Source organism: Schistocerca nitens, chromosome 6, assembly GCF_023898315.1.
Source record: "Schistocerca nitens isolate TAMUIC-IGC-003100 chromosome 6, iqSchNite1.1, whole genome shotgun sequence".
NCBI classification, from domain to species: Eukaryota; Metazoa; Arthropoda; class Insecta; order Orthoptera; family Acrididae; genus Schistocerca; species Schistocerca nitens.
Window position 1 is genome coordinate 688,797,728 of NC_064619.1, and position 27,904 is coordinate 688,825,631.

The window sequence follows — 27,904 nt, forward strand, 5'->3', positions numbered from 1 at the left end:
GAAATGAAAATACCTATTAATGTTCAAGTGACAAACAAACTGAATAATTTTCACTTTGGTTGTTTACAACGTTATTCCTAGAAAACTTGAAGCTTTTCGGTTACGTACATAACAGTTGGTAACGCCGGAGACACCTGTTATGTGAGATAGTTGTACGAGTTGTCAGACGACCTGCATTGGTAAAAAAAAGAGTATGTCAGACCAGTGGCTTTTCGTTAGGTAACCAGTTGACCACGGATCCTTCTGTGTCTGTGCCCAATTTTGTTCTCGTCACATAGATCAATGGCGGGCAATCCAGTAGCGTACCTCACTCGTAGGGAAATATTCAGCGCTTGTCACAGATTACACAGGTAAAATTCTCCGCAGCGAGCGCGCTGTTTAAAGTGTTCGCTTTAAATTCTCAGCTTATCATTCCTACGAACATTTGATTTTTTTTACAGTCCACAACTTGCAGATGAAGAAAACCGTGTAACATACGGGAAATGCAACAACTTTCACGGGCATGGCCACAATTATGTCGGTAAGTATAGGGTAAAGCACAAGAAAAACACATACTGCAGTGTATGGAATTGACCACCTGCACAGAATCTCCTAGTCTCCCAGATTGTTGAATGTTAAGTTGCTCTAGCGACTGAACAAAGTAACTGGGTTTTCTAAGCACTCCATCCATCAGTGTGTGAACTAGTAAGGTCACCGGGAAGGAAGAGGGGACTTGCACAGTGGATGTGATTGAAGACTAGTGCCTTTACCAACGTACACAAACAAACAAACAAAATTAATTGCCATTTAGTCCCTAGGGAAACTTGAGTAATTATTTTGTCACTGGCCCTATGCTCTTATTGCTACATGCAAGGGCCTTAACTTAATCAAAACTATGGAAGGAATTAGGTCTTTTTTCATGTGACAAAAGTGGCTGTGGAATGGAAGACAGCACCCTCCTATGCAGAGAGCTATGTTACATTGCACCGATACTGCTGCCAAGAATCAGTTTATCAACATTGTGTTTGTCAAGAAAAAATGGCCACATATAAAGTGACTCAATTCATTTATAAAATTTTCCCAGTTTGTTTGTACTCAGGTCACTTAATATGATAGACACATTTAATTCTCTCTCTCTCTCTCTCTCTCTCTCTCTCTCTCTCTCTCTCTCTCTCTCTGTGTGTGTGTGTGTGTGTGTGTGTGTGTGTGTGTGTGTGTGTGTGTGTGTGTGTGTGTGTGTGTAAAATTGGCCACTGATGTTTAATTCTTCCTGTAAAGTCATTGCTGCATCTTCATCTACACACTGCCAAATCACTGTGAGGTGCATTTCTTCCTAGTCCACTCACTCACGGAGTGTGGGAAGAATGGTTGCCTCTATGCATGCAGTAATTATTCTAATCTCATCTTCACAGTCCCTATGTGAGTGACACGTAGGGGGTTGTAGTATGTTCGTAGGGTAATCATTCATAGCCAATTCTTGAAGCTTTGTTAAGACTTTCTCGGGATAGTTTACGTCTGTCTTCAAGAGTCTTCCAGTTCAGTTCCTTCAGTATCTCTGTGATACTCTCCCATGGATTAAGCAAACCTGTGACCATTTGTGCTGCTCTTCTCTGTATACATTCAATATTTCCGGTCAAGTTTATTTGGTACAGGTCCCACACACTTAAGCAGTATTCTAGAACAGATTGCACGAGTGATTTGTTAGCATTTTCTTTTGTAGACTCATTGTACCTCCCCAGTATTCTACCAATAAACCAATGTCTACCACCTGCTTTACCCATGACTTAACCTCTGTGATAATTCCATTTCATATCCCTACAAAGTGTTATACTTAGATATTTGTATGAGTTGGTCGATTTCAACGGTAACTCATTGATATTGTAGTCTTAGGTTACTATGTTTTTTCATTTTGTGAAGTGCAATATTTTACATTTCTGAACATGTAGAGCAAGTTCCCAATTTCTGAACCACATTGAAACCTTATCAAGATGTGACTTATTATTTATGCAGCTTCTCTCATTATAATTAATGCCATGTCCGCCCCTGGTAGCTGAGTGGTCAGCGCAATGGAATGTCATACATAATGGCCCAGGTTCGATTCCCGGCTGGGTCAGAGATTTTCTCCGCTCAGGGACTGGGTGTTGTGTTGTCCTTATCGTCATTTCATCCCCATCGACACCCAAGTCCCCGAAGTGGTGTCAACTCGAAAGACTTGCACCAGGCGAACGGTCTACCCGACGGGAGGCCCTAGCCACATGGCATTTCCATTTCCATTAATGCCATCATCTGCAGAAAGCTGGATTTTACTATTAATATTGTCTGCAAGGTCATTAGTATACAACATGAACAGCAAGGGTCCCAACACACTTCCTTGGGGCATGGCCAAAGTTACATCTGCATCTGACAATGACTCTCTAACCAAGCTAACATGTTGCGTCCTCCCTGTCAAAAATTCCTTAATCCAGTCACAAATTTCACTTGGTACTCCATATGATTGTACTTCTGTCAATAAGCTGTGCAGTACCAAGTCAAATGCTTTATGGAAATCAACAAATACAGCAGCTACCTGATTGCCTTGATCCAAAACTTTCAGTAAGACAAGTGAGAAAAGTGCATGTTGGGTTTCACATGATCGATGTTTTGGAAAACCATGCTGGCTGGCATTGAGGTGGTCAATCTGTTCAAGATACCTCATTGTTTGAGCACAGAATATATTCTGAGTCTACAAAAAATTAATGTCAGGGATACTGGACGGTACTTTTGTGCATCGCTTCTACTAACCCTCTTGTAGATGGGTGTGGCCTGTGCCTTTTTCCGAGAACTGAGCATCAGTTTTGTTTGAGGGACCTACCTAATAGTTAGAAGATGAACTAACACAGCTGCGAATTCAGTATAGAATCTGACAGGGATTCCTTTGGGCCCTGGAGTTTTGTTCAATTTTAACAATTTCAGCTATTTCTCAACACCACTCACACTAATAGTTATTTCATGAATCTTTTCAGTGGTACAAGTATTAAACTGGGACAATTCTCCCGGGTTTTCCTTTGTAAAGGAACATTTGAAAACAGAGTTAAGCATTTCAGCTTTTGCTTTACTATCCTTAATTTTGGTTTCTGTCTCCTTCGCTAGGTACTGACACCTGGCGCCACTAACAATCTTTACATACAACCAGAATTTCTTTGAGTTCTGTGAAAGCTCACTTGACAATATTCTGCTGCAGTAGTTATTGAAGGCATCACACACTGTTCACTTGACAGCCAGACATGTTCATTCAGCATCTCTCTATTTATAGCCCAACACTTTGCTTCACACCTATTATGCAGTAATCCCTGTTTCTTTAGAAGTTTCTTTACAGTGACTGTATACCACGGAGGTTATCTCCCATTATGAACTGTTCTGTTGGGTACATATCTATTCAGTGCATGGTCAACTATTCTTTTAAACTTGAGACGGAGTTCATCTACATGCTCCTGCCCCATGCTGAGAGTTTCAAGTTCCTAATTGAGATATGACACTAATGATTTTTTTATCTAGTTTACTGAATATATATATATATACATATATATATATATATATATATATATATATATATATATATATATATATCCTTGTTTTAGTTGTCATTTGTACTTTGGTAATCATTGTTGCCACAACTGCATCATGGTCACTGATAGCAGTTTAGATGTGAACATCCTCAAAGATGTCAGGTCTATTTGTTGCCATTATATCCAATATATTTCCACCATGAGTGTGGCTACTAATTATATGTTCTAGGCAGTTTTCAGAGAAGGCATTTAGTAAAGTTTTACAGGGTGTCTTATTGTGCCCACCACTAACAAAACTGTGATCTTCCCAGTTAATTGCTAGATGATTGAAGTCTCCACCAATGATTACAGTATGATTAGGGAACTTGTGTACGAGTGAACTGAGATTTTCTCTTTAAGTTTTCAGTTATGTCAGGAGATGAGTCTGGTGGCCTATAGAAGGATCCAATTATCATTTTTTCCCATCCCTGATACTGAATCTTTCCAAAACAATGTCACAAGCAGCTTCAATTTCTACCTCGGTGGATATGAGTTTCTTGTCTACTGCGACATATACACCACCTCCATTTCCCTTTTGCCTATCCATTTGATATACACTTAAATTTTCCCCAAAAATCTCACTGCTATCAATTCAGGTTTCAAGCAGCTTTCTGTACCTGGTATTATGTGCACTTCACTGCTTTTCATGCATTCTTCAAACTATGGCATTTGGTTGCGAATGCTTCACCAGTTTACCATTAGGATTTTAACACTCACCTGTGGAAGGCATTTCTTTCAATCTCAAACTTACTTCTGGATTTCCTACAGCTGTCATTATCTGGATTTGATGGAGAATCACCTAATCTAAAAAAACCCTTTGTGTATGCCCCACACTGTCAGCCACATGAGCAGTGGCCTCTTGTCTTATCACCTGTTTTATAATTATGAGCCTTACCAAGCTGTGTCAGGAATTTCACTCTGTCAAGCATAGTTCGTACAAGGAAATATTAAAGAGTTTGTTGAGTTCTGGGCTAGAGTATGATAGTGGATCTCCTCTGAATTCTTTGGTGTGGTGACAGACTGGTCTGTAGCATAACCCAAAGTCCAGGTTAGGCTGGATGGTGATTATTTGGTTGTGAAATGGTGAAGCCAATGGATGCAAGTGTGATGAAAGATTATGGTGACTGACTGAGTCATAGAATAGCCAGATGTCTGCATTCATACCATAATTAATGCAGTTTTCCATATTTAGTGCACTTTTCATTATAAATATCAAAACTACAAGATAAATTTGGAGTACGAATGGGTAACAGAAAAGCCTCAGACAAGTATTTTGATACATATTACAAATGTATATTGCACATAAACTACAAAAAAATCCAAGGGGATCCACTACATAACTTTCACCATATTCTGAATGTTGGGAAACCTAGCACACAGCCAAAAGCTTCAATGTGATTGGTGCTTTTTTCAGCCCTCCACTCTGTTTATGGATGATGATGTTTGGTTTGTGGGGCACTCAACTGCACGGTCATCCGCGCCTGTACAAAATCACAATTTTTAGACAGCCCAATTTGTTTACACAGTCCACTCTAGCTACCGTCACGAATGATGATGATGATGATGATGATGATGATGATGATGATGACACAAACATCCAGCTCTCTGTACATTGCCAGAAACTGTATCCGCCCAGATCATCAAACATTGCAGGGACATAAATCATGTTGAAGGGTTATGTTAGTGTGAGATATTCAGAGTTCAATGTAAGTCATTGTGTAGCTGTAGACATATCATAGTCCAGTTTAATGCTAGATAATGAGCACATCTATAGTCATTGCTTCTGAAGCCTGATGAAAGTAAAGGGGACAGCAGTCAAATTATTGTTCCTAAATGGAATCCATAACTTGACAGGATGTTTAAAAAATTTTCAGGTGTTAGGGAGTTGAGGAGCCATTGGTTTCCAATTTTCCACTGAGACATGTGTAAGAGGCAGAAACATTTTAATCTACCAGAGTTATGTCAGTGGGTTGCCATTCCCAAAACCAAAAGAAGTCAAGATTACAGCTGTGCTGTATAGGATTGTCCTAAATGCCATGTCTGAAGTTTATGTACTCAATCTTGCATTTATCTTATTTACCCCCACCCCACCCCGTCCCTCTGGGGCTCAGCTTTCATTTGCTGAGTAGGGGCTTGGCAACCCTGGGGTTCCTGGGAACCATAAGTGCCATCAGCCCTCTGTCACCATAAGATCTGGATACGCTTCAGCGACCACTGTGTGGCATAGCAGTGGAAAGTTGTGTGTTTTGGAGAATGGGGGTCTTATCTCACTGCCAGGACCATGAGGAAGGTACACACATTTATAGAAAACCCTTAACCTCAAGGTGTGCTACGTGCTGATGGCATGAATGGCTGCTGAGGTAAAACAGTCTCTAGCTGTCATTCAGAAACTGTCAGCAATGGGCTTACCACCACTACCCACCTCCAATCAGTAAAGAAAAACGTCCTTTGAAAAGTAGTTCAAAGTCCAAGAAAGTGGTAATTAAACCTTCAGATCAGCAAGCTCTCTCCCTGTCTTATGGGGATATGCTTTGCAGGAGATGGACTTCCAATTGGAGGAACCGAATAGCAGGGAACCGGCTAACGATCCCCCTGACCTCTGCAGTAAATCACCGCCTTTTAGGGAGAAAGAAAAGGACAACCATCGCTAAACAATGGCTTCCATAGGGACTTCTGTATTGCAGTGGAATTTAGATGGATATCGCTCACATTTGGAAGAATTACAGCTTCTGATCCTGCATCTGCTTACAGAAAATGCATCTTAAAGTCAGCAGCACATGTGCATTACAGGGTTGCTACCCATACAGGAAGGCTGATACCACTGGAGACAGGACTAAAGGTGGAGTGGCTGTTTTCATTGATGAGAGATGCCACTCCTCTCATGTCCCTCTTACCGTGGCCATGCAAGCAAGAGCCGAGAAAGTTATCACACCCTTTAACATCACTGTGTGTTCTTTGTACCTTCTGCCTAATGATGCTTTGGATGCGGTTGCACTGGCTGAACTCCTCCGGGCACTCCCACGCCCATTCTTTCTTGTGGGGGACTTCAGTGCACACAATGTGCTGTGGGGCTTGGCTGCCATTTGCTCCAGGGATCGGATGATTGAGCAACTCGTCCATTCTCAGAATATATGCCTTCTGAATGCAGGTCAGATGACACACTTTTCAACAGCTACAGGGTGTTTTTCAGCCATTGACCTTTGTTTTTGTTCCCCAGCTATTGCAGACTCAGTTCAGTGGAGAGAGGGCTCCAGATTTACATTCTAGTAACCACTTCCCAATGTGGATCCATCTACCAGCGAGGACAGTGGCTGACAGGAGACCACGCAGATGAATGATACAAAGAGCAAATTGCTTGCTGTACAGTTGACAGGCTATTTTTGAACAAAAGGCTTTGCACAGGAGACGTTTGCCATTATCACTTGTGAGATCCAACGGGCTGCTGCAGAGTTCATCCCTCAGTCTAGTAACCACCTCAGATGACAGCCTGTACCTTGGTGGAATGACGACTGTTGGTTGGCAATCAGGGACAAACGAATAGCTCTGCAGAACTTCAAACACTGTCCAACTACAGAAAATCTTCATGCCTTCAGATCTGTGACAGCACTTGCAAGGCGAATGATAAAAGAATGGAAGAGGGCTTCCTGGACGGAATTCAAAACTTCCATTAATCGGTCCACTTCCACTGCCCAAGTTTAGGAATCAATAAGACAGATTTCAGGCAAGGGCAGTACACATTCCCTTACAGTCTTTTTAAGTAATGGGGTCTTGATGGACACATCAGAAGACATGGCTCAGGTTTTAGCTGAACACTTATTTACTGTTACTACATCATTCACATGAGCTCCTGCTTTTCAGGTGTTCCGTAGGACTGCAGAGATGAGGAAACACAATTTCTTCTCGCATAATGAGGAAGTTTACAACCTTCCGTTCTCCATGTGGGAACTGGAAACAGCTTTGTCTACAGCCAAAGACACTGCTCCAGGTCCTGATGATATCTGTTATGCCATGCTTCATCATCTGTGCCCTGAATTGAAAGGACAGCTCCTCTCTTGTTTCAATCAGATCTGGTTTTATGGACATTACCCCACAACTTGGAAGGAGGCGATATTAATTCCATATTGGAAACCAGGCAAGGACCACAGCACCACTAACAGTTACTGGAGTGTAGCCCTTACCAGTTGCGTGGGTAAGGCTTTTGAACGAATGGTCAACCACCACCTTGTCTGGCTGCTCGAGTCCCGAGGTCAGCTGAGCCATTACCACTGTGGTTTCAGGCCTACTGTTCCACCCTTGACAACTTAATTCTACAGGAGTGCTTCTTACACTGGAACCATTTCGTTTGTGTTTTTTGACCTCAAAAAAGCATATGATACTACTTGGAGGTACAACATCCTTAGCCAACTTTATGAATGGGACTATACGGATGCCCACCACATCTTATCCAATCCTTTCTCGAGGACCAGCATTTTTGATATCGCATTAGCGATGCCTTGTCTGACTGCTATGTTCAAGAGAATGGAGTCCTCAAGGGCAGTGTCCTCAGTGTCACATTGTTTGCCATCGCTATCAATGGCATTTCGTCCTCAGTATGGAGCCCTGTCAAATGCTCTCTGTTTGTGGATGACTATGCAATCTTCTGCTCTTCCTCTGATCGTATGACAATGACGAGGCAGCTAGGAGGCAGGAGGCAGGAAACCTGGGCCAGGACAACTGGTTTTCGGTTCTCTCCCAAGAAGACTGCATGTGTCAATTTTAACTGTGCTCGTCGAAGTTTTAACCAACCAGTGCTCAAAATGGGGGACAATGTTTTACATTTTCAAGAAACTGTGCACTTTTTTGGTTTATTATTTGACTCCAAATTAACTTGGCTCCCACACCTGAAAGACATTCGAACAAACCCTTCCCCCCCCCCCCCCCCCTCCCTGCAGACCCTGGGGTTAGAATAGGCCCGAGGTTTTCCTGCCTGTCATAAGAGGCAACTAAATGGAGTCTCATACCATTCGGCCTTTGTGGTGGTCCCCTGTAGGGCTTGACCTCCATTTTTCAAAATTTTCCTGAAGAGCAAGCCAATTGGGGAAGGGCGCTTTACATGGTGCATCGTGTCCATCGTGCATTGAGATCTTTAGCCCACTTTCTCATCGTGGCATTGCAGTCCCTCTCATCCTCCATCTCTTTAGCGAGGGCATCTTCCTGGGTGTGTTTTCCTCCATCCACTATGCAGTGTCAATTTCTGCGCTGATGAGGACCCTGGAATTCTTTGCACCTCATATCCAACATGATAGCCAGTCCATTGTGGTGGGTCTGCCATGTAGCCCTCTGACTACACAGGGATTGCACTGCTGTTGCATGCACCATTAACTCCCCACGTGTGCCAAGGAGTAGATGCCTGTCACCCTGGGGCATCAGGACCTCCGGCAATGGCCATCCTGCCAGGTGGCCTTTGCTGAGGCTGGGTAGCGCCCTTGGGGAGGGCCCCTGGCCAGAGTGGGTGGCATCAGGGCAGATTACGCGTGAGGAAATGTACCACGTTATCACTTGCTGGTGATCGAACGCCAGCAGTCTTTAAGCGTTCCAGGTCTCAGTACAATGCAAGGAAGTATGATCCTAAATCGTTCCTCTCCCTGGCCACACCAAGGAAGGAATGCCAGGCGAAGGATGGCAGCGAACCTCATTCGCCCCGGTACCTCGTACGTGCAAGAGCTTATGGGGACTCCTTTGTCTCGATGAAGCCTCAGTTTTTTGTAGAGCATTTAGAGGACAAGTTTGGGGGGGTTGAGGGCTTTTCCAAAATGCAGTCAGAGGCAGTCTTGATAAAAATGGCATGCTCCTCCCAGTCATGGGCATTACTCCCGTGTGACAAGCTGGGGATGTTTCCATTACCATCACGCCTCATATGAGCTTAAATATGGTCCAGGGTATTATATTCCACAGGGACCTTCTTTTGCAGTCTGATGGCGAGCTGCGTGCTGACTTAGAGCAACGAGGAGTTCATTTTGTCCGGCATGTACATCGGGGTCCGAGGGATAATCAGGTTGCCACTGGTGCCTTCATCTTGGCATTCAAGGGTGACACATTAGCTGAGAAGGTCAAGGGGATGGTCTACTGCTGTGATGTCAAGCCATATATCCCTCACCCAATGCAGTGCTTTAAGTGGTGGAAGTTCGGACATATGTCTTGCCACTATACTTCCAGCATCACATGTTGATACTGTAGATGTCCTTTCCATCCCAATACTCCATGTGCCCTGCCTCTCATCTGTGTCAACTGCAGAGAGCATCATTCCCCTTGCTCACCAGATTGCAGTATTTTACAGCGAGAAAGGAAAACCATGGAATACAAGATTCTGGACTGACTGACCTACACTGAGGACAAGAGGAAATTTGAGCACCTACAGCCTGTGGCTATGACCTCCTCTTAAGCCTCCACTACAAGAACAGTTGTAGCCCCATTAGTTCCGCGAGTTCTAGTCAGCTTTCAGAGACTACACCTGCCCCCTTGATGGACGGGGACATTTCCCTCCCTGTTGCTCCTGCATCACCTACTTCACGAGCACTGTCCCCCCCTCCCCCCCCCCCCCAACCATCAGGGACACCAGTCCCCACTTCTCAGCCGGAGAAGCTTAGGTCTTCTTTGGCTCCTCTTGCTAGGACGGGGTCCCTTGGGTCACTCCCTTCCCAGGTTTCTGCTAGTGGGAAAGATAACACCTGCCAGTGACTCAAGTGCTCAAAAGCAGCTGGTTGTAGGGCTTCACAATCCTGCTCAGTTCCAAAGACTGAATCAGCAAAGCCCTCCCAGCCAGAGTAACCCAAGGATCAGCTAGAGAAATCTAGAAATAAGACCCCCAAGACCAAGGGAATTGCAGTGGGAAAGATAACACCTGCCAGTGACTCAAGTGCTCAAAAGCAGCTGGTTGTAGGGCTTCACAATCCTGCTCAGGAGGTCACCACTGCCTACAAGCTCTATGTCTGAGGATGATGTGAAGATTCTGGCGTCTGCTGAGGACCTAGATCTCACCAGACCCTCGGATGCAATAGATATAGCCTGTTCAGGAAATAAGTCAGTGGCAGCAGGTGACTCTGAGGTGCAGACTACCTCATTGAGTGTTTCATGTCTTCCCAGTCTCACGATCACGTCATCCTCCAGTGGAATTGGCGGTTTTTTCCACCACCTGGCTGAGCTACGGCAACTGTTAAGCTTTACACCTGCTTTCTGCACTGCCCTCCAGGAAACCTGGTTCCCGGCAATGTGGACCCCTGCCCTTCGTGGCTACAGGGGATATTACAAGAACCGTAGTGAATATAATAGTGTCAGGTGGAGTTTGCGTTTATGTCCTGAAATTGGTATGTAATGTACTCCTTCAAACTCCTCTTGAAGCTGTGGCTGTCAGGATACGGCCGACACAGGAAATAACTGTCTGCAACATATATCTCCCTCCAGATGGTGTGGTACCCCTGAATGTATTGGCTGCACTGATTGATCAACTCCCTAACTTTTCCTACTTTTAAGAGATTTTAACACCCATAACCCCTTGTGGGGTAGCACCATGCTTACTGGCCGTAGCAGAGATGTCGAAAATTTACTGTCCCAACTCGACCTCTGCCTCTTAACTACAGGGGTCGCCACACATTTCAGTGTGTCTCATGGTAGTTACTCGGCCATTGATTTATCAATTTACAGCCCAGGACTCCTCCCAGCTATTCACTGGAGAGCACATGCCGACCTGTCTGGTAGTGAACACTTCCTCATCTTCCTGTCACTCCCCCGGCATCATGCCCATGGGCATCTACCCAGACGGGCTTTAAACAAGGCAGATTGGGTAACCTTCACCTCAGCTGTCACCATTGAATCTCCCCCATGTGGTGCCATCGATGTTGTGATTGAGCAGGTCACTACAGTGATAATTTCTGCATCGGAAAACGCAATCCCCTGTTCTCTAGGATGCCCCCGGTGAAAGACAGTCCCTTGGTGGTTGCCGGAAGTCACTGAGGCAATTAAACAGCATCGGCAAGCTCTACAGCAACATGAGTGGCACCCTTTCCAAGAGCACCTAAAAGCCTTTAAGCGGCTCTGTGCCTGCATTCACCTGCTTATAAAACGATGGAAACAGGAGTATTGGGAGAGGTACGTGTCAACCACTGGGTGCCATAAATCACCTTCCCAAGTCTGGACGAGACATCTTTTTGGGTACCAGACCCCAACAGGTGTCCCTGGCATTAACATCAATGGTGTGCTCTCTACCGATGCAAACACGATTGCTGAGCACTATGCTCGAGCCTCAGCATCGGAGAACTACCCCCTCAGCCTTTTGCACCCTCAAACGGCGGATGGAAAGGAAAGTCCTCTCGTTCACTACGCGCCACAGTGAACCTTATAACACCCTATTTACAGAGTGGGAGCTCCTCAGAACCCATGCACATTGCCCTGACACAGCTCCTGGGCCGGATCGGATCCACAGTCAGATGATTAAACATCTCTCGTCTGACTACAAGTGATATTTCCTTGTCATCTTCAACCAGATCTGGTGCGATGGTGTCTTTCCATTGCAGTGGCGGGAGAGCACCATCATTCTGGTGCTAAAACCCGGTAAAAATCCACTCGATGTGGATAGCTATTGGCCCATCAGCCTCACCAACGTTCTCTGTAAGCTGCTGGAACATATGGTGTGTCGGCGGTTGGGTCGGGTCCTAGAGTCAGGTGGCCTGTTGGCTCCATGCCAGGGCGGCTTCTGCCAGGGTCGCTCTACCCCTGATAGTTTTCAGTCCCTCGAGTCTGCCATCTGAACAGCCTTTTCCAGTCGACAACATCTGGTTGCCGTCAACATGACATCATATCCTTGCCTCATTGTGTGAGTGAGGTCTCCGGGGACCGCTCCCAATATTTATCCCAAACTTCCTGTCGCTCCATACTTTCAGTATCCAAGTTGGTGCCTCCCATAGTTCCCCTCGTATTCAAGAGAATGGCGTTCCGCAGGGTTCTGTATTGAGTGTCTCTCCATTCTTAGTGGCCATCAACAGCCTAGCAGCAGCTGTAGGGCCGTCGGTCTCTCCTTCTCTGTATGCAGTTGACTTCTGCATTTCATATTGCTCCTCCAGTACTGATGTTGCTGAGCGGCACCTACAGGGAACCATTCACAAGGCGCAGTCATGGGCTCTAGCCCACAGCTTCCAGTTTTCAGCCGCGAAGTCGTGTGTCATGCACAACTCTTGGCATTGTACCTTTCATCCAGAACCTGAATTTTATCTTAATGATGATCCACTCACTGTAGTGGAGACACATCGTTTCTTAGGAGTCGTTTTTGATGTCCGATTGACTTGGCTACCTCACCTTCGTCAGCTTAAGCGGTAGTGCGGGCAGTGCTTCAGTGCTCTCCACTGCTTGAGCAACACCAACTGGGGTGCAGATAGTTCTACGCAGCTGCAGCTGTACAGAGCCCTTGTACAATCCCGCATTGGCTACGGGAGTCTGGTTTACGTTTCAGCGGTGCCCTCAGCGTTGCATTTCGTCGACCCAGTGCACCACTGTGGCGTTCGCTTAGCAACAGGAGCTTTTAGAAAGAGTCTGGCGACCAGTGTCCTGGTGGAGGCTGGAGACCCTCCATTGCAGATCAGACGTGCACAACTGCTCCCCAGTTATGTTGCACACATTTGTAGTTCTCCTGGCTGCAGTGTATTCACTGTAGAGCTTGTGGCCGTATCTTGTGCACTTCAGTACATCTGTTTCTGTTCTGGTGAGTAATTTCTTCTCTGTGCTGACTCCCTGAGCAGCTTACAAGCTACAACCAGTGCTACCCTTGCCATCCTTTCGTAGCGAACATCCAGGAGTCCATCTCTGCCTGGAAAGGTCCAGTTGTTCAGTGGTGTTTGTGTGGACCCCAGGACACGTCGGAATCCCAGGCAATGAACTTGCTGACAGGCTGGCCAAACAGGCTACGAGTAAACCGCTCCTGGAGATGGGCATCTCTGAAACTGACCTGCGTTCTGTCTTATGGTGCAAGGTTTTTGGCTTTGGAAGACGGAGTGGCATAACAGTATGCACAACAAACTGTGTGTCATTAAGGAGACTGAGAATGTGTGGAAGTCTTCCATGCTGGCTTCTCGCATGGAATCAGTTGTCCTTTGTCGAGTCCGCATTGACCATAAGTGGCTCACACATGGTTACCTCCTCTATCACGAGGACCCACCTCAGTGTCGCTGTGGCTCCCAAATGACAGTTGTCTACCTCTTGCTGGACTGTCCATGTTCTGCTGCTCTGCAGTGGACTTTTAACTTTCACAGCACCCTACCTTCGGTGTTGGGCAACAATGCCTCATCAGCAGCCTTAGTTTTACATTATATTCGTGAGGTAGGCTTTTATCATTTGATCTGAGTTTTAGCATGTGTCCTTTGTCCCTCTGTGTCCTCCACCCTAGGGCTTTTAGGATGGAGGTTTTAATGTGTTGCAGAGTGGCTGGCTTCTCCACTTTTATTCTTATGGTCAGCCACCCATGGTAATCTGCTTTCTTGTTTTTTATCTCCTCTCCCTGTTTCTAGTGTCTCTCTGTGGTTTTCTTGTCCTGTTTTGTCCATTGTAGTGTTTGTTGCCCTTCTGTCGTTCTTCTGGTCCTTCCTTTCTCCTGTTATTGTGCCGTATGTTTTCTTTGTTTTCTTCTTTCCCTTGGGTAATTGTTCTACTGGGAACAAGGGACTGATGATCTCACAGTTTGGTACCTTTCCTCCTCCCCCCCCCCCCCCCCTCACTACCTTTTAAACCAGCCAACCAGCCTTTGAACAAAGGGCTTCCAGTCATTGAATATTTTGAAATGCCTTAGCGGAAAGACATGGGGAACTGCCAGGTGCTGCCTCCTGCAGTTTTATAGGGCATTTGTTCGATCACGTTTAGATTATGGCAGCATGGTCTACAGATCAGCTCATCCTTCCTACCTCAAGGTGTTAGATGCTGTCAACCATGAAGGCATTTGGATATCGACTGGAGCCTTTCAGATCAGCCTAGTTCAGAATCTGTGTGCAGAGGCTGGTGAACCACACTCTGGATTCGTCAACATATCCTTTTGGCTTGACAAGTGCTGAAAATCTCAGCTTCACTTCAGTCACTGACACCTTTGAACGGTTGGTCAGGAATCGGCCCCATGCGACCAAGTCATTTGGGATACGTGCTACAGACTGTCTCAAGGATCTGAATCTATCAGGCAGCAAAATACACAGCCAGGGATGGACCATATTGTCATCTTGGTGTCTTCAGAGGCCCAAAGTGATTTTAAGCTTGACACAGTACAAGACAACTTGTCCTCCGGATTATGTTTTTACAACTTGGTTTCATCAATTTTAAGTATGTACCACGGTTTTATTGTTTGTTTATATAGATGGGTCTCAGCAAGAGAATGTCGTCAGTTGTTCTGCTGTTTTCCCTGATAATGCTTTTAAAGTGCATCTTCTGGAATGATTTACAAATTATGATGCAGAATTGTATGGCATTCGGATGGCACTGGAGAGGATTCACAGACATCACTGTACAAGATTTCTTGTCTGTTCAGACTCACTTAGTGGACTGCAAGCACTTCACCAAATGTATCCAGTAGAGCAGCTGACTCAGCTCATCCATGACTCCTCACAGTGGCTCCAACACCATGGCAAGGAGGTGATCTTTTGCTGGGTACCTGGTCACAGGGCAACAGCATGGCTGACAAAGCCGCCAAGGAGGCATGTCAGGATGATTCCGTTCATCAATGACCCATCCTGCTGCACGCCATCATCTCATTTTCTGACAGACGCTTCATGCATCAGTGGGAGACAGTCAAACTGCAGTTGCTCAAATTGGCCACAAAGGTATGGCAGACTTCATGTTAGCCTCATCACTGGGAGGAAGTTCTGCTTACCAGACTGCGCATCAGACAAGCCCTTTAACACATGGCTTTCTCCTCCGGCGAGAGGCTCCACCACTCTATAAAGTTTGTGGCATGCCACTTTCAGTTCAGTGTATTGTGGCAATGTGTGTGCTACATACTGATTTGAGGGCAACCCTCAGTCTCGATGGAGACCTGACCACCATCCTCGCAGATACTGATTCCAGTGTTACAAGGGTGGTGAAAGTTTTGAACTGTCAGGGCTCATCCCTAAACTGTTGAGGAAGGGAGGCAGACTTCAGTAAGTTATAAACTGCTCCGCATTTGGGGACAGCCTTCGTCCACACCCATGAGATCGGATGCTGACTTTGCGTCAGGGCACTGATGACCATGATGTCGAGTGCCCCTCACCTCACATCCCATCATCATCATCATCATCATCTTCATCTTATTTACCATAGCTAAATAAGGGCTTTCAGGCACTCTTGGTTTAAGGGGGTACATCATTGATATCTATTATAATAATAGTTGCAAAAAGCTATAATTGGACCAGAAGCTTAGGAACAAAATAAAATGGTACAGCGAAGAGGAAAAAGAGAAAAGGTGCCAAAACCATCCATAATACAGTAGGTAATAATTTGAGCAGTTGCTCAGTTGGTGTTTTGCCAAAACCATCCATAATACAGTAGGTAATAATTTGAGCAGTTGCTCAGTTGGTGTTTGGAGGCTTGGTGAGAAGCAAAGTCTGTGCACCTGCTATTGCAAGGGTAGAGTATATTATTGAAAGCAGATCCATGTCCAGTTTTTGCTATTATGGCACACGTTGTCTGGTAGTTGGGTGCTTGTAAGAACTTTACATAATCCCAGGAGAGGAAGAGTGGGGCCTCAAAGTAAATTATTTGGAATATAAAGGTAAAGTATATCATGCATACTGTAGATGTCTGCGGTATATGAGAATAGGTATGTGAGGAAACAATGGAGCAAGCATACTTTGTGGTAATACTATCTTCCACTTATATATAATCGAGAATAAGGAGGAGTAATGTGATTGTTGTAAGGTAAGTAGGGAGTGAATCCCACCAAAATGAAAGTAATTGTCAAGGTGGTAGGAATACTACAGTTTATAACTTATTTTGGAGTGTCACAGATGTTGTAAACCATGAACTTTTTCTATTTCTTGTCTTTTAACTTGGATTCTTGTGTTTCTGCAGGATAAGAAGCAGTGACAATACATTGCTTAAAGTATGCTTTTCACTGCAGGTAAAATTTCCATCCAATATCATCCCAAGATCTGTTACAATTGATTTGGATATACTACATTATATGTTCTACTTTTCCTCAAACTGGTGCCTCCAGGGAGCCATCCACAAGGCACAGTCATGGGCTCTAGCCCACGGCTTCCAGTTTTCAGCTGCAAAGTCGTGTGTCATCCACTTCTGTCGGCGTCGTACCTTTCATCTAGAACCCGCACTTTACCTTAATGATGATCCACTCACTATAGTGGAGACATATCAGTTCCTAGGACTAGTTTTCGATGCTTGATTGACTTGGCTCCCTCATCTTCATCAGCTTATGCAGAAGTGCTGGCAGCACCTCAATTCCCTCCATTGCCTGAGCAACACCAATTGGGGTGCATATCGCTCTACGCTGCTGCAGTTCTACAGAGCCCTTGTCCAATCCCGAATTGACTATGGGAGTGTGGTTTATGGTGCGACAGTGCCTTAAGCATTGCATTTACTTGAAGCTGTGCACCACTGTGGAGTTCGATTAACGACAGGAGCTTTTAGGACGAATCCGATGACCAGTGTACTGGTGGAGGATGGTGTCCCTCCATTGCAGATCAGACATACGCAACTGCTCACCAGTTATGCAGCACACATTCATAGTTCCCCTGAGCATCCGAATTACCGTCTCCTTTTCCCACCCACGGCAGTCCATCTCCCACATTGGCGGCCCTGATTGGGATTGACGATTGCGGTTTGCGTGCGGTCCCTTCTCTCTGAATTGGAGTCCTTCCCTTTACCATCTCTACTTGCGGTCTGTTCATGTATGCCTCCATGGTGTACACCTTGGCCGCAGTTTCTTATGGAGCTTTTACATGGCGCTAAGGACTCCATTAACTCCACCACTCTCCACTGTCGCTTCCTCTCAATTCTTGATGTGTTCCAGGGCTCTGAAGTGGTTTACACCAACGGCTCAATGGCTGATGGTCACGTAGGCTTCGCATATGTTCATGGAGGACATATTGAGCAGCACTCCTTGCCAGTTGGCTGCAATATTTTCACTGCAGAGCTGGTGGCCATATCTCGTGCTCTTGAGTGCATCCGCTCATGCTCTGGCAAGTCATTTGTCTTGTGTATTGACTCATTGAGCAGCCTACAAGCTATTGACCAGTGCTACCCTTGCCACCCTCTGGTAACATCCATTCAGGAGTTTATATATGTCCTGGAACAGTCCCGTCATTCCATGGTGTTTGTGTGGACCTCAGGAAACGTCGGAATCCCCAACAACGAACTTGCCGACAGGCTGACCAAACAGGCAACGCGGAAACCGCTTCTGGAGATAGGTATCTCCGAAGCTGACCTGCATTCTGCCTTACACCGCAGGGTTTTCCGGCTTTGGGAGACAGAATGGCATAACAGCATGCACAACAAACTGTGTGTCATTAAGGAGACTATGAATGTCTGGAAATCCTCCATGCAGGCCTCTCCCAGGGAATCAGTTGTCCTCTGCCAGCTCTGCATTGGCCATACGTGGCTAATGCGTTGTTACCTACACCAATGCGCGGACCCATTTCAGTGTTGCTGTGGCTCCCAAATGACAGTTGTCCACCTCTTGCTGGATTGCCCACTTTTAGCCGCTCTGTGGCAGACTTTCAACTTTCTCAGCACCCTGCCTTTGGTGTTGGGCGACAATGCCTCCACAGCAGCTTTAGTTTTATGTTTTATCCATGAGAGTGGGTTTTATACTTCTATGTAGGTTTTAGCGCATGTCCTTTGTCCCTCTTGTGTCCTCCTCCCTAGTGCTTTTAGGGTGGAGGTTTTAATGTGTTGCAGAGTGGATGGCTTTCCCTTTTTATTCTCATGGTTGGCCAGCCACTGTAATCTGCTTTCAAGTTTTACTCTCTTCTGCTTCTGGAGTGTCTCTGTTGTTTTCTTATCCTCTTTTGTTCCTTTTAGTGTTCATTGCCTTCCCTTTGTTCTTGTGGCTTTTCATTTCTTTCCGTTTTGTGTTATATGTTTCGTCCATTTTATTCTCACACTTGTGGCATTGTTTTATTAGGAACAAGGGACTGATGACCTCATAGCTTGGTCCACTTTGGTCCCTTCTCCTGCCTCTAAACCAACCAACCCTCCTCCTCCTCCTCCTCTTGGCGGTTACACCCATGATGATAACTGTGGCGTATATAATTTTATACATTGTAGTGCTTATGTTCAGTGTCCATCTGAGTCACTGCGTAGGTGCAGACTGGCTATCTTACCCCAGGTGGCCTCCTACAGTACTGGTAAATCTCTTCAACAATGTTGCTGGTTCCCAAGTGTATAATGTGTGGTGCTGAGGCCACTACAGCACACCTTCTGCATGGGGAAACATACAGTAATTGTCAGTTTATGAAACTGCCATGCCAGTGGCATAGTATTGGTAGTCATTTTTGTGTGGTGGCAGTTGTAACCTCTTCTCATGACATTTGGCACACTGAGGCATCTGTATCTGGGTGTGCAGTGGCCACTGGCTGAGTTGTTGGGAATGGAGAAGCCACACAGTCCCTGGAAGTGGCTGGCAGTTCAATGATGTCTTTGGCACTCAGGTATGTCGATTTTTACCTGAAGAATCAGTGCGCTATCACCGTGTTCTATGACTGAGTGGGGGCCTTGGGAAGATGGATCCATTTTGTGTAATGGGCCTCTGTGCAAAACAAACTGTGTTGCATAATGCCCAGGTCTGCGAAAACAAACACAACTGACTTGTGTGGTGCAAGGCATGCTCTGGTCACAACTCTCCCATCTTTTTCCAGAGGTTTGTTACAAATGTAGGTGCCGTGCTAGCATGTGTGGCAGATTGGGACAAAGAACTTGCACAGCGTTTGCAGCTGATCGTGATTGAGGTGGTCTGCTGCAAACAGCTGACAGTCGTCACTCATATCACTGTGCAGTCCAAGTAGTGCTAGTGGGAGTAGGTTCACCCAAGACCCCTTCAAGTGGCACTTTATGGCAGCCATAAGTGAACAGTCAAGGCATTCTACCACAGCAGTAAAGGCTCCATGATATATTGTTGTTCTTCTGTGATGAGAAGCATAAAGTGGTGCTGTTGTACTGAACACCTCTGTCACCCATTGGCAACCTTGATCACATCTCATATTCTGGGCAACCGATACACAATATCCAACTGAGAGTAAAAGTGCAGGCTACTCTTTCTGTTGTCTCATCTTGTAAAGGTAAAACCTATGGCCACCTCCCAGGCCTGTTGATCACTGTCAGGCAGTAACAGAAGTTGTGAGAGCAAGTAGTGAGGGGGCCAACGAGATCCACATGCAGATGTGCAAAACAAGTATCGAAAGTAACAAAGTTTTTGAGTGGTGGTCTGGATGTGACATGTCACTTTTCACTTCTGGCAGGAGTGGATTCTGGGATGCCCGAATTTCAGTGTTTATGCACATTAGGCCATACAAGGTGTTGTCACCAGTACTCTCACTACGCGGATGCGTGGATGACTCAGTCAGTCCGAAGGCTCGAAGAAGCAGTGGCATAGTGATGTTTGGTGTATATGGTTATATCAACCTGTGGCTTCACTAGAGTACACTGCTATGTGAGTGCCTGGAAGTGGCACACACAGCAATTGATGGGCCAATGTTCCTTGCAGCGCATCCTTCATTTCAAGTTATAGCTGTGTGCTGTTAAGTTATCCATTGACAAATGAAGACGAGCAAAAATGTCTTTTAAAATACTAAACAGAGTTTGTGATTCAGAGTTGGGGGTTTCATATAAGCCAATAAAGTCTTCGTTGATGCTTAAGGAATCATCGACAGTATGAATACAAAATGACGCTTCTTCGTGTATTGAAGAATCACTTGTTTCTTCAACCATAATAGAAAAATGTTCAGTCTTCTTGATTGAAGCCAATACCTTTCTTAATACAGACTTTCCTAGTAGATCAATGATCTAATTTTGAATATCATGGGATGTCCACTTATACCCCGAATGCCCTAACCAATATTTAAACTCAGGTATGTCATTCTTTCAGAGATCCAACAATTGAAAAATATTTGAGCTTACATCTTCGTGTCCTCTGATTGCTAGTCCTCGTCGGCATAGAAATTGCATGGTAGGAAAAATTTTCTCAAGAGCTAAAAGGTCTTTCTTCATATCACCATCTAACTGTTCATTCAATTTGGAGGCCACACTTCAGTTGGGGATAGAATTGTTTCAGAAAACCTTCTTTATGAAGACGGAATTTTTCCAAAGCCTTTTTTCAGTTAGAAAACTGTACAGAAGTAAATGCATCTCACTCTTCTTCTTCTTCTTTTAAAAGAAAATTGTAATAGATTTTTAGCATCCACCTCTTTGCGGGTTTTGCAGAAAAACTTTTTCAGTAGATGCTTCATACTCTAGCCATGTATATTTGATCCAACCAAGACACCTGAAATGATCTTCCCTTACTGGACTGTCCAGGTTTGGGCTGTAAACGGTTCTCACCTGAAGCCGGCGAAGCAATTGACGACACAGTAATTGTTGGAGGTTGATTCGCAGTTATCATCAACTTGCAGCATGCCTTTTTGTTAACGAATTTATCCATTGCAAACTTAATTCACAATACACTATGTGACTAAAGTAAACGAATAAAATATAGTCATATAAAATAGTCCACTAGACAAAAAAGTCGGAACACTAAACATGTCTGCAGCATGCACTGCAACAGCAGGGTGGGCTTCATATAGCTGCGGCGTCATAATGTCTCGAAGCGTCAAGGCGATGCAAGGTGGAGGGTTCCAGGAGCTTCTGCTCCAGTCCTTTTGATGTTGCCGTGGCCACCTACACCAGACTTTACCCAAAGGTGCGCACACCAGGACAAATTCTAAGTGCGTCCGCAGCACTGTAACACTATCATGATTCACACCTTTAGTTTTCAGTTAACCTGCTTACTATCGTAATAGTTTTTTGTTTTAACTCATTACTGAATGTATTTTAAAAGATAACTATCGTCAAACCAGGAAAATAAAAAATTCCAACATAATTTGTGATTTTACAAAGCATAATATAACTAATAATTTTCTTCAATTTTGGGGGGGGGGGGGGGGGGGCTCCGTGGCCACGGAGGTCCCCTCCCAATCCAAACGAATTTTGAGGGAACTCAGGCCCCATGGAGTCAGCACCTGTGGGGTAGGCCCAGGGAGGGATGATTGCTTGAGTTGTTACTTTCCCAACTGCCAACTGAAGATGCTGGGCCGACCGGAGTGGCCGTGCGGTTCTGGGCGCTACAGTCTCTAGCCGCATGACCGCTACAGTTGCAGGTTCAAATCCTGCCTCTGGCATGGATGTGTGTGATGTCCTTAGGTTAGTTAGGTTTAAGTAGTTCTAAGTTATAGGGGACTGATGACCACAGCAGTTAAGTCCCATTGTGCTCAGAGCCATTTTTTGAAGATGCTGGCAACTGTGGGGGATTTTTTTCACAGTGAGCCAATCACCATCTCAATCTGTCTACTACACACAAACAGAATGAGGCTAAAGATTCAAAGGCTCCCATCTGCCTCTCAGTTCCTCGAGGTATCACATACCGAAGAAGGTCAGTCCTTTGCTGCAGTTAATCGGTTTGTTATTCAAAAAGGTGTTGCTGCAACTGCAGGCCCTGTGAAATCCTGCTCTTGCTTACATAATGGGGCTTTACTTCTGGCAACCAATTTTGATTTTCAAGCCAAACAACTGTTTGCAGTTTCACTCGTCCACAGCTATCCTGTTTGTGTCGAGGCCCATTGTACGCTGAATTCTTCATATTTACACTCAGCTGTTTGATTGTGTAATCGCGGGGAAAATCCAAATTTATCTCTCTAATCAGTGTGTCACAATGGTCCATCGTGTAATGAAAAAGGTTGATGCAAATTTGGTTGCCTACATATGCACTCTTTTTCTCACATTTGACCAAGTAGTGCTGCAATCAGTGATTAAGGCAGGCTATGAAGTCATTACAGTCTAACTGTTCATTCCAAACCTGATGCATTGCTACCTGTATCAATGTTAAAAGCACAGTTATGTGTCCTGTAAAAACACGGCCACATGTGTTACTTTTGGTAGAAATGCTCATGAGGGTGATTGGCTGCCTCTTCCTCCCTGTTGCATTAATTGAAATGGCAACCATGCCGCCTCATCTCGTGAATGATCTTGATGATCGGACCATCCAGGAGATCCAAGTGAACAAAAAAGTACCCTACCCTGTTGCCCACAAGCTATTGGCAAGTCAAAAACCCTGCATTTTACCATCCGACACTTATACCACCGTTCTTGCTATGTCTCGCTCCTCAAGGACATGGCCAAGCAGATTTGAATACTGCAGTTGTGAAGTTGCCCAGTATCATGTTAGCATCGCCATCTCCTTGTACAGCTGCGCAACAAGCCACCAGATCTTCACTTCTGGGGGAAAAATCAGAACTTTCAAGGGCAGTTACTATCTTCATATATAGTTAAAGGCTACCCGGCCATTGACCTTCGTCTGTGTGAATGCGCACAGGTTGCCCAAACTCTTACGGGAATCGTCACCTTAGTGTGCGCGAGTAATGAGTGGATGGGCAAATATCTATTAGGTACATTACGTATGTAGATTGTGGACAGTTGGGAATGTGGGTCTCACGGGAAGCGTGCAAGGGATAAGTCCCTGCAGTCGTGTTATTCATCTGTGTCCTTGGTGGCTCAGATGGATAGAACATCTGTCATGTAAGCAGGAGATCTCGAGTCCCAGTCAGGGCACATATTTTCAGCTGTCCCCATCAAGGTATATCAACAACATCTGTCGGCAGCTGAGGGCTTCAATTAATTATCATTTATTACCCCTCTATGTCTCAGTCCCCTGGTGGATTGAGGCATGCTGCAACATGATTCGCACACCGAGATGTGCTCTCTGCATTTTTAACCGACATCCTATGCTGGCAAACCGTATTTGTTATTAACTGTCACGTGCACAGTGTCATCGTATTCTTCAGGATAGCAAAAAAAGCTAGCTGGGTTTTTTGAAAGTCTCTTCAGGTTTGCTGCCAGATCCTAAAATCAACTTGATTCAGTATTTCAGCAATCCAACTGTTCACCATTTTCAGGAGAACACTACTGCTACTGAAGATGGTAAACAGCTGGATCGCCGAATTATAGAATCAGGTTGATTTTTGGACCAGTTGATTTTTGGATCCGGCAGCAAACCCGAAGAGACTTTAAAGACTTATTACACAGAGAAAGCCTACAAAGTAACATTTAGCTGTATTTCATTTACTAGTTCTTTTAACCGTTTCACAACTCTTCTGTCATGTGGGACAACCTCCATTGGCTCTCTGGGACCAAGGTCCATTCACAAAGTTCCGGCCTGACTGTACCAGATTATGTCATTGTGCACTCTATTACTATCTCCAACACCTTTGGCCACTATTTTGTAGAAATTTCTAGATCCACCCACTATCACCCTCCCTTGGAAACAAGAAGGCTTGGGTGATATCCTTCTCCTCTCAGAATCCCGAACGCTACAATGCCGCCTTTACTATGAGGGAGCTCTCACTTCATCCTGATCTTCACCGCAGGGCTGGACAATATTCACATTCAGACGTTGCAACACCTATGGGCAAGCACTTTCTCCATCATTCATACAGTTGCATTTGGGTAGATGGCACTTTTCCGAGATGCTGGAGTGTAGCCGCTGTCATACCCATACCTAAGTCCAGTAAGGGCAGATGCATTGGTGATGAATTGAATTGGAGGGAACACATTGATCATCTGCTGAAACAGTTGGGTTCAGCTATTTATACTATTAGTATTATTGCAAATTTTGGTGATAAACATATCAGTAAATTAGCCTACTATGCCTATTTTCATTCACTGCTTTCATGTGGCATCACATTTTGGGGCAATTCATCATTAAGAGAAAAAATATTCATTGCACAAAAGCATGTAATTAGAATAATAGTTGGAGCCCACCCAAGACCACCTAGCAGACATTTATTTAAGGAACTCAGGATAGTCACAGTGCCTTTGCAATACATATATTCACTTAGGAAATTTGTTGTTATTATCCATCCCAATTCAAAAATAGCCACAACACTATAAGAAAGGATGATCTTCATTATTCTGGATTAAATCTCACTTTGGCACAGAAAGAGGTGGATTATGCCACCACAAAAATCTTTGGTCATTTGCCAAATAGCGTTAAAAAGTCTGACAGACAGCCAAACAACATTTAAAAGCAAATTAAAAGAATTTCTAAATGACAACTCCTTCTACTCATAGATGGATTTTTAGATATAAAGTTGTAACTGTTAAAAAAATTAATTATTTTGTGTAAAGAAAACTTATGTAAAGCGACATGTTCCACATGATTACGAAATGTCATATTCATGGAACAAGTATTAATGTATGTATGTATGTATGTACAAATGCACTTACAGTCTCCTTTTCCACTACTGCCCCCCTTTCCAAACTGCGCTTAGCCACCCCACCTTGTCCACACCATGTCCCTGCATCTTCCCACAAGCACCATGTTACTGTCCCCCAGTCCTACCCTGTTATCCCTCCCCATCACCGTCTTAGCCTCCCCCTTAACTCTGCTGCTGAGACTGCTTCTCCCAGCATGTGCAGTTGCTCACAGTATGGTCCCAGAAGATAAAGACAGAGATCAAGTGAGTGTAAGTTGTGCTTGCATGAATGTGCGTCTGGTCTACTTTAGGAGGAGGCCTTTTGCCCAGAAGCTCAAATGTTCCACAGTCTTTTTGTTGTGCCTATCTGCAACTCAGCTTCTCCTCTATGTGGTGAGTAGCACTCCATCCTTTCCATAATATTGTCAATAGTGCTTCCTCACTTCATGTTTTTTTAGTTCAATTGTATGTTTTTTATGTTTAAAACAATGGTACACATCATATGTTGAATAACCTTCATTCTTGATATTATGAAGGTGACTAGCTGTCTAATGCTCATAATTATTTAGTCTTAACTGAACTAGTATCAACAAAAATAATCAATATTTGAAAATATAATATGATATAACTTAATAAAAGTTACAGTGGAAGGAAACACACAAAAAATATGGAAATGCACAAACTTCTGTTGACAGAAAGGGTGAAGGGAAAGGAAGAGGAAGGACAGAAAAGGATTGTTGAGATTTAAGAAAGGGGGGGGGAAGTTATAGAAAAGTCACCCAGAACCCTTGGTTAAGGGAGATTTACTGTATGGGATAAGAAGGAAAGACTGACTGCTGGCACCTGCATCAGACAAGATTTGAAAACCTATAACTTAAAGATTGAAGACAGGGTAATAAACAACACAAATTACTGAAAAAAGCATTATGCAAAAGTCAATAACAGCAGAAAACTAAGTGCATTATACATGGTAGATTGGTGGGGGGAGTAAATGTTTTGGGGAGTACATGCTTTGCCATTTACAGGGCTGGTAAAAGTGTTGGTAGGAGGGCACATTAGTTTTTTGAATCTGCACTAAACAAACGTTTGTCTTGTTTGCAAGTCTGTATAGGAGGGAATGTCCGACATGAAAAGGATGTCAAAATGTAAGTACTGTTATTTGTTTGTAGGCTTAATGTGTGTAGCTGGCCCTTGGTGAGGATAAAGTCAACAGCAAGAACAGTGGAATGAGATTTGGACTAGGACGATGTGAAATTTAATTGGAGAATAAGTTCTCAGGTTTTCAAATCTTATCTGGAGCAAGCACCAACGATCAATCTTTCCTTCTCATCCCATAAATCTTCCCTATCCAGGCTTCAGGGTGACATTTCTGAAATCTCGCCAGTCCTTTTTCATCATCCCTCTTCCTTTCCATTCAACCCTTCTGGCAGAAGGAGCCAATGGCTCTGAAAACTTGTGAAATTCTGTATATTTTATGCGTGCTTTTCCTGCCACTGCTTGGTGATTAGATTTTTGAACTAGTATCAGGCATTATGCCCATTATTCTGCTGCTGTCGAATACTTGTTTGACAAGACAGAGTGAGGTGGCTCAGTGGCAAGACACTGGACTCTTACTCAGATGGACAGCAGTTCAAAGCTTTGTCCCACCATCCAGATTTAGGTACAATGTGAATTCTCTAAATCATTAAAGGTGAAAGCTGGGATGGTTTCTTTGAAAGAGCATGGTCAATTTCCTTCCCTGCCCTTCATCAATTCAATTTTGTATCCCATCCCTACTGACATAATTATGTTCATCTCTTCTTTCTTTTAGTTCAGCAAGAAATTGATATCATGCAGTTCCAGTCTTTATTGTATGAAAAATTTCCTTTCATTGATCAGTTGTTCACTCATATTTGCAAGAATTATTAGTTTTGTAGTGTTTAATTTCTGTTCTTGTGTGTGATTCTGTATTAAAAATTTGTCATAATTTAGTATTCCTTTTATTGTTGTATTATTCTGTTTGCAGTTGAAGTAACACTCAGGGGTCCTGTTGCTGCAGACACAGGCATGGTAATGAACATCAGTGATCTCAAGAAGTACATGAATGAAGCTATCATGGATGTAATGGATCATAAGAATCTTGATAAAGATGTTCCTTATTTTAAAGACATCGTCAGTACAACAGAAAATGTTGCTATATTTATATGGAATAACTTAAAATCCCTGCTACCTAACCCAGAAATACTGTATGAAGTAAAAATCCATGAAACTGAAAAAAATATTGTTATGTACAGAGGTGAATTTGCATGAAAATTATCTCAAAGTAATACAGTCTTAACTGAATTGACTGACTGTTAAGTTTCCTGGTGATCAAGATGTTCACTGTCATCTATTATCACAGCTGAGATTGATTCTTACAATCCATATGGTATATTTTAAGAAACATTGGTGTTTTGATGACAATGATTGACTTTTGAGGCATTCAGCACTGTTGAGATAAGAGCCATTTATTTTATTGTAATGTTAATATGACTGTTGTAATGCATCCTCAAACATTTTTGCAACATTGTCATTTATTGTAATGGCTTCCAAAATGCAAGAATAGAACGTGTTTTGTAATGTTTGGACTTTTTTTACAAAAAAGCATGCCTTTCATGTGTGGTGTTCTGTAGTTTAAATTTTAATTTCACTTTCTGCTTTATTTTGCCTCTCTGTCATAAAGAGTCATGTAAACAGATGGCAGTGACTGTTAAACATGTTTCCTATTTGTGCAATTTATATATAGATTGAATCTTAATCTTGTGTATATTAAGTACCAGCATCATGAAAGGAGTTGTCTTTATATTTGATAATAAATAAATAAATAATATATATATGTGTGTGTGTGTGTGTGTTTTTAGCTCTTTCTGAGTATTTATACTT

At 44.0% G+C, this 27,904-nt stretch overlaps 1 protein-coding gene across 1 annotated transcript; it reads left to right on the forward strand.

Moving 5' to 3' along the window:
- Window positions 1-128: 128 nt before the first annotated feature.
- Window positions 129-27,851, forward strand: LOC126262592 (6-pyruvoyl tetrahydrobiopterin synthase). The gene is made up of 3 exons (XM_049959329.1): window positions 129-350; window positions 441-520; window positions 27,009-27,851. Exons 1-3 carry the CDS (start codon window positions 283-285, stop codon window positions 27,290-27,292), a joined length of 432 nt encoding a protein of 143 aa, XP_049815286.1. The 5' UTR covers window positions 129-282; the 3' UTR covers window positions 27,293-27,851.
- Window positions 27,852-27,904: the final 53 nt, after the last annotated feature.

Coding starts and splice junctions, on each gene's coding strand:
- LOC126262592 (XM_049959329.1), top strand. CDS start 283: ATGGCGGGCAATCCAGTAGCGTACCTCACTCGTAGGGAAATATTCAGC. Junction 351..440: donor GCTTGTCACAGATTACACAG/GTAAAATTCTCC, acceptor TTTTTTTTACAG/TCCACAACTTGCAGATGAAG. Junction 521..27,008: donor GCATGGCCACAATTATGTCG/GTAAGTATAGGG, acceptor TTCTGTTTGCAG/TTGAAGTAACACTCAGGGGT.